Source organism: Strongylocentrotus purpuratus, unplaced genomic scaffold, assembly GCF_000002235.5.
Source record: "Strongylocentrotus purpuratus isolate Spur 01 unplaced genomic scaffold, Spur_5.0 spur5_scaffold_4, whole genome shotgun sequence".
Lineage (NCBI taxonomy): Eukaryota > Metazoa > Echinodermata > Echinoidea > Camarodonta > Strongylocentrotidae > Strongylocentrotus > Strongylocentrotus purpuratus.
The window spans coordinates 34,111,446-34,118,477 of NW_022145610.1; the positions used below are offsets into that span (position 1 = coordinate 34,111,446).

Sequence of the window (7,032 nt, forward strand, 5' to 3'; positions counted from 1 at the left end):
TTTCAAATTTGGGCCCCCCCCCCCCCTAAGAAATCCTGGATCTGTGTATGTATTCATGTATTTATGTACATGTGTTTGGGTATGTGTGTGTTTGTTGTTTGTTCGTTTGTGTGTGTGGTGTGTGTGTGTGGGTGTGCGTGTGTGTGTTTTCTACAGTCTATAGCTTTGTATTTTCATCCCTTGTATATACAGTTACGTTACATTCTATTTTTTCACCTTATTGTTAATGTATGTATTTTGTTGACTATATAGGGCCCCGCTCATGCACAAGCTTAGCTTCTAAAGGGGTCCTAAAACCATTCATTTTATGATGTGATGATGATTAATGTACTATTACCAGTCTCTTTTTTAGGTAAAAGATCATATCATGTTTTGTGTGGTTTTGAATAAATTGAACTTGAACTTACCTGTTCGTAAATACTTTAGCCCCCCCCCCCCCCACCACTTTTTAAAACTTTTCGTGGGGCCTGTTTTGTATGTTTGTATGCAGTTATTTCGATGATAGCCTACGATCTACAACAGATAGAGGTCATGAAAATTACGTATTCAAAAGTGAATTCCATGACATGCATGGTAACTACACAATTGAAAGTATTCTTTTCAAAAGGGGGAATCATAACGCACCGCTATCACATTAGCCGATTATTCTCAAATCTCAAAATCTGTTGGAAAATTGGGTCATTTAAACTCGTACCATGTGTCAATTACAAATCGGTCTATTGGTAGAATCAGCACATGGTAGAATACACAAGTGATGTGATGTTTGGGGGATTATAGAAGGGTGAATCTGTGTTTGTCTCATGGCAAATCATATACAACATTCCAATTCAACAGATTGTGCACATTGACGAAATAGGGAAATACGTGTAAGTCTATTATGCGGTCTGATAGTTTGAAGATTTTAATGATATCAAAAAAGAAATATTTATCACACTTTGCTCACTTTCTTCTTCTTCTTCCTTTAACTGTCTCCTCTGACACCGATTTTGTTTGCAGGTTTATTGTTGCGTGTCCATCAAAATGAAAGAAAGACGTTCACGTCATACGGGGCACACTTTACTGATCACCCATGCAGGAGCACAATAGTATGTCCAGTACATGAATAACCTTATAATGCTCTATCAATCAACAGCTGAAGACGATAGCTTCAAGCAATTCCTCTACAAATCAGACGATAGAAAGTACGAGGTTCGCTGGAATTCCAACATTATATTAGCATGACAATAGATTTTTAGCACGGTGGGCTCAATAGCATGACAGTTATCACCAATATATTTTTGGAATCCGTTGCCATTATTAAATGCCTTTGTGGGTGAATGTGATTCGTTCGTCTGCTCAAACCACGTGATGCATTCACAGAAACCGCCCGCGCAAATCGAATTTTAGGTTTCGTGTAAGATGAGGAGCTAAAATCTGCCTGTCTCTGCTAGATTCTGTCCTAGACAAGTCGTTTTGAGATCAGATTTTTACTTAGTTTTTGCTTCGTATTGAATTCGTCGTCGTCGTGTTGCTTAGTGTCATAATGATTGCTGACCGGTACAACGATTTTCTCACGAATTGGACCCCTCCCCTGCCGGGGGCTGCCTTGATCCGCCCCCGATTGACGGAGACAATCACAATGACAATCACAATTCGTTAAGAAAACGATGAATGTCCATCCGTAATTATAGGTCCATGCTTTGCATGAGTGAATGCACTGAAAATGTTAAATGTGATTCGTCTGCTCGAATCACGTGATGTATTTCAATTTAACAAATGCATTCAAAAAGACCGCGCGCGCGATGACAATAGGTTTCGTGTTAGATGAGAAGCGAGAAATTTGCCATTCTCTGCTAGATTCTGTCCTAGACAAGTCGTTTTGAGATATTTACTTAGCTTTTGCTTCGTTCGCCTAGCTTGCTTTGAACCACTGTTATTTCACTTGTGTAATAATGGTCTTTTACGGCAACAAGTTCACCGGGAACTGTGTGATGAATACCCTGGAGGGTACTCGTTGTAGGAGGAAGGCACCCCTGCCTGTTGATGAAGTGGAAGAGTGCTGGCAACACCGACAGTATGTATATAGTTATTTTCTAAATTAAAATGAATTTACCAACTAGTAGTCAGCTCTCATGGAGAATTCGACACCGTTCGGGTGTTTACCCAACAACAGGTGTTGTCAATCACCCGGGTTAGCCTTGAGTTGTATGACCATTAGACCTTATGTAATGCTTTGGTTTCCCCGTTACCCGAAAACTCTCGAGTATATTATCCGAGAAATCAGAAGGGGGGGGGGGGCCGGATTCTTGACTGGCCAACGGGTTTGCTGTGTGCATATTGTACCCCCATTAATGGTATTTCCATCAAGTCTGGTGTCGGCGAATTATGGCCTTCTGCGCATGGAAACTGCTGATACAGTCCCTTTAATACACGCAGGATATTGACCCTTCAGTGAGTTGAAAGTTATTTGTTTTGGGTCATTCATTGTAATTACCCTATCGAATGTCTTACCAAAATTGCAACATCTGCACTTTTGTCTTATATATTCGCATTCTATTATTTGCAATCTAGTAGTAGTAATAGACTATATGTCCTGTTTTATGTTTCCTTTATTACAGACAGCCAGCCGAGGTCCAGTGCTCTGCACATATTGGGCTTCATGGGAATGGCAGACGTTGCAGCCGGCGTGGACGTCACTCGCTAGACGAAAACGCTGTTGAACTCTACTGCACGCAACACGGTATGCATTTATTCAAAGTAAATTAATCTCTCACATGTAACTTAGATCTACATTTTAAAAAGGCGTCTTGTGGACCATATAGAGCTACATGTATTTGCCCAGACCATTAGCGGATCCAGAATTTTCCAGGGATCGAGGGCCGCATATTGCCATTGGTAAAATATTAAAAATGGAAGAGTAAATATTGATTCATGTACATGTATATTGATTCAAATGTTTTGAAACTAATTACACTGCCCCCCTCCGCCTCCCCTTCCCCTCCACTCAGTGTTATTTTAGGGTAGGTAGCATATATGCATGTTCCCTCCCTTTGAAAGCACCCCCTATCTCCGGTGTGTAAAGTCAATACTGGCCAGATTTGTGTGTATGTACGGGCCTTACTTTGTTGCGTGAAAAGTAGCCTACCCCTTTACCCTGTAATATGGGATCATTGAATGTGTACGTTGGTGCATTGACAGGGGGTATATTCAAGAATAATGGAGAATCGTGTATTTGAATGTGATCTGTGAAATGCCATGCATGTACTAAGTAGCATGTCCTCATTTATGTTTTCGTTTGGTTTATACAGTCAACAAGTTGCATCGCGAGAACGGTCGTGCGGAGGTCGTTCCTGCTCATCGCCAACAGCAGGATGAACAGCGTAGGAGGGCGGAGGAGCGTGAGCAACTCCACCCGAGACGAAGGTCACCGCGTCTGGTAGAGCGAGAGATCGCAGCTGCCGCCGCTGTTCAACTCGCCGCGGAGAGAGAGCAACGTCGTGCCGCCAATCGGGCAAACCAGAACCTGCGGAGGTCGGCCCGGATTGCCGCGAGGCGAGGCAATGTGTGATTGTAGCCTGGGTAAGTAAATTTTTGTATATGCTTTCCTAATTTTAAGTATTCTAACAATTCCTACCCCTGCAACAAAATAACTAAACAGATGAGCATGCAATGTATTCAATGTACCAAACACAATTTCTTTAATTGAAGACTTGACAATGAGCCAAAACTTTACAACATAGCAGCAACTTTTAATGATCAGTTGGATCAAAATGAACTGAGATGCATCCAAGGTTTCCAAATAGTATGATTGTTATTTGTCACAATGATATAGGGGTTTTTCAAATTCATTTATCTGAAAACATAATTTGTTTTATTTATTTAAAAAAAAGTTTGAAACAGAAACATCTTGCTCATAATGAAATTAAAGGGGAAGCCCACCATGATATTAAGTGTATTTTTTTAGAATCAGAACATGAGAGAAACAGTTCAGTGAAAGTTTGGGCATAAACCGATTAAAAATAAGAAGTTATGAATTTTTAAAGGTGCAATCAATTAATGTTTCAATCAAATATTTACCCTAAGTATTATCATTTCAAGTATAGTGTTAAGCAACCCCTGTATGAAACGTATCTATTCCGTCATCAATATCTAAGAAAATGAAAATTCATGAAATTGTCTGTAGCCTACAGAGCAAATTGGAGATGAGCTTGCATGATGTCACATTTTTTCACTGATGACAGCTTTAAAATTCATAACTTTCATATTTTTATTGTTATATATGCTTTTATTACAGTCAACTTAATTTAAGGGTGGACTTCCCCTTAGTATAAATGATTTTTTAAACTCACTTCATTCTCCTTTCCTACAGACTGATTCGCAGAAGCAGCAGGGGGGAGACCGAGGGGGGATACTGGGTCGAACACTGCTGAGGTTCTCGGGACGTAAACGCCTTGCTATAGGAGTAGTAGGGAGGAAGCCGAGACGGGTAGTGCATGGTCACTCAAACCAGGCCCGCTGCACTATCGTGGTCAAGAAAGACTGGGTGTGGTCAGTCGGGGTAGACGCCGGAGGCCATTCTCTTTCTTTGACCGCCTGTAAATTATTTCCAAGAAGGTATGTGTACTGTTCATTATTAGGTTTCATACAGTGTATGTTTGAAATAGTAATTAGTTTCTTTATAACATTATAGCAGTACATGGTGAGTCTTCATGTTTGCTTCTGTTTGCATATGTCCTCATCATCTTTCGGAGAGTATGCAACTGCTATGTTTCCTCTATTTTATAATTAGTAAATGTAGGGCCGAAAGGTGAAATAAGTCTATTTTGAAATGAATGTATAAACTTGCTATATACTATACCTAACAAAATGTCGTAATTTGTCTTCGAGTTTTAAGATTGTATCTGCCCCATCATATTTCCTTTGAGATGCCTAATACAGCATTCTGTTTACCTCTTTATTCCACAGATCAGGCCTCGCCGTGGGACGCGCACACACGTCGTAGGTATGCAGGTATTTCAATGTCTACCTTGTGACAATATGTTCCTATTCACCAATCTGTTTACCCCCATACCTCCTAAAGGGAGTCATGTATATATATATGAGTTTGACACGTTGGTTACTAAGTTGAGAACTTGTGAATATTTGGTCGAAATCTTTTTGAAATATACATTATATTGTTTTAACAAAGGATTCAGAAGTTGTCTTCTTTTGTAAGTCTTAGTTATTGGGTTTTGCAATCATCCCTCTCATAAAGCAGTTGTAATGATATTTCAAATATCTTGTTGTAAGAGCTACACTTGGCAAGTTTTCCAATTACCCAGTTCGTAATTAGCACGAAATATCCACTGAATATCTTAACATGAAGAGACCCAACATGATGCTTAAAGTGGAGGGGTCACGTGAACGTCTTTTATCTCCATTTAGAGACAACTTTACCTGTGTATCATGAAATATCAATGGTGCATGAAATAAAATGATATTTGAACATGAGCATGTATCCAGTATTTTTGTCCACATTTTTTAAACCAAAAACAAATTTAGACTGTAATTACAAACTGGCTTGTAGGATGTGTACCGGTCCTTGTGGAAAGATTGTACTTTCATGTGGATATCAGAAAATGCACAAAAGAATTAGAAAAGAAGATTCCAACAACTAATGATCTTATACGAAAATGGTTTCAAACTAATAAAATGAATACTATTAAAAATATCAAATTAAAAAATATAAGTAAAATTAAGAATAAAAATATAAAATGAAAAAAATGATTCAATTGAAAAGAATACATTCTTTTTATAAAAAGGTTAGAAATGCGAAGTTTCAAACGGTAAAACCACTTTAATCATGAAGCATTATTGATCATAAAAGTTTTCCAGTCCATTGAAACAAAAAAGTTAAATCTCAGCTTCTAATTGCAATTACTTGATTCAAATTTCTTTTAAATTATATCCAATTTATGCATATATAGGTTCTACTCACTTATAACAAATCCATTCTGTTTCTCTTTTTGTCGCGGATTGTTCTCAATCCTATCTTTTAAAGGGGTGCATATTCCCGACATCTTACAATTTGAAGAAAAAAAGGAATCACTTAATCTAAGTCACCTCACACCTTTATGTGTGGCTGGGTTAAATAGTTGTCCATTTATAGTTGAGTATGAGACAGTATTTTAATTTGTTGATTTTAGTATATTATTCAAAGTTACCATAATACGTAGTAGCATGACATCGGACACAAAATATATCGTGTTCACTATTTTCAGGTATACGGCCCCAGTAAATCCCATATGTGGTCTCTAATGGGATTGGTTATACTCTCTGTGAAATGTAATATTTTTATCCTTTTTCCTTCTCCGCTAATCTTTACAGTTTGTCTCTTCAATCTTATACAATTGCTTTTATTGTGGGTTGTTTTTGTTGTTCGTCTAGTAGGATAGGACTCCTTTTACATGTCTTTAAATATATTATAAACTTTTTTATGATTTTCTTCTCTCATCCTCCACTAATAAATTAAATTATTTAATACAGTAGGCCCTACTTCAGATTTGTGACAAAATACCTTCAAACACACCCTATTCTTTTCAAAATGACCTATCAAATTCACTTGCATGTGTGAATATACTAACTCCCTCCCATCTCCTATAGATACACCCCCCTCCCCCTCTATAACTCTTTTTTCAAAATAAAAATAGACAAATTAGTATTGCACTGTATATAACATCTACGAAAGTTGTGATTCCCTCTTTCAGTCTTTTGTTATTATCCAACAATTCTCAGTATTTTTTTAACAGCTGTTTATCTTGTCCAATGCTCTCTTTGATTTACCCTTCTCTCCATTGCAGCAGGATGGTTTCTCGATATTGTAGAATTTTCTAATAGCTCCTTACATCCTAACAATATTGAATCTTTAAGGGTCATTCCGTAAAATTGAGATAAAAACAAAATCATGATTGAGAGGTTGTGAGGAGATCACGAAGGTTAAGAGTGAAGAGTAAAGAGTGAAGAGTAAAGTTCTGAAAAGACCTGTTCGGATACAGACAGTTCACGTTATTTTAT

General features: G+C 37.9%; 1 protein-coding gene across 1 annotated transcript; it reads left to right on the plus strand.

Annotated features, from left to right (window-relative positions):
• The first annotated feature begins 1,765 nt into the window (after positions 1 to 1,765).
• Positions 1,766 to 5,030, plus strand: LOC115929017. Its single transcript, XM_030997044.1, has 5 exons — positions 1,766 to 2,053; positions 2,598 to 2,719; positions 3,288 to 3,558; positions 4,349 to 4,593; positions 4,945 to 5,030. The coding sequence occupies exons 1-3, from the start codon at positions 1,932 to 1,934 to the stop codon at positions 3,545 to 3,547; spliced, it is 504 nt and encodes a 167-aa protein (XP_030852904.1). The 5' UTR covers positions 1,766 to 1,931; the 3' UTR covers positions 3,548 to 3,558; positions 4,349 to 4,593; positions 4,945 to 5,030.
• The last annotated feature ends 2,002 nt before the right edge of the window (positions 5,031 to 7,032 follow it).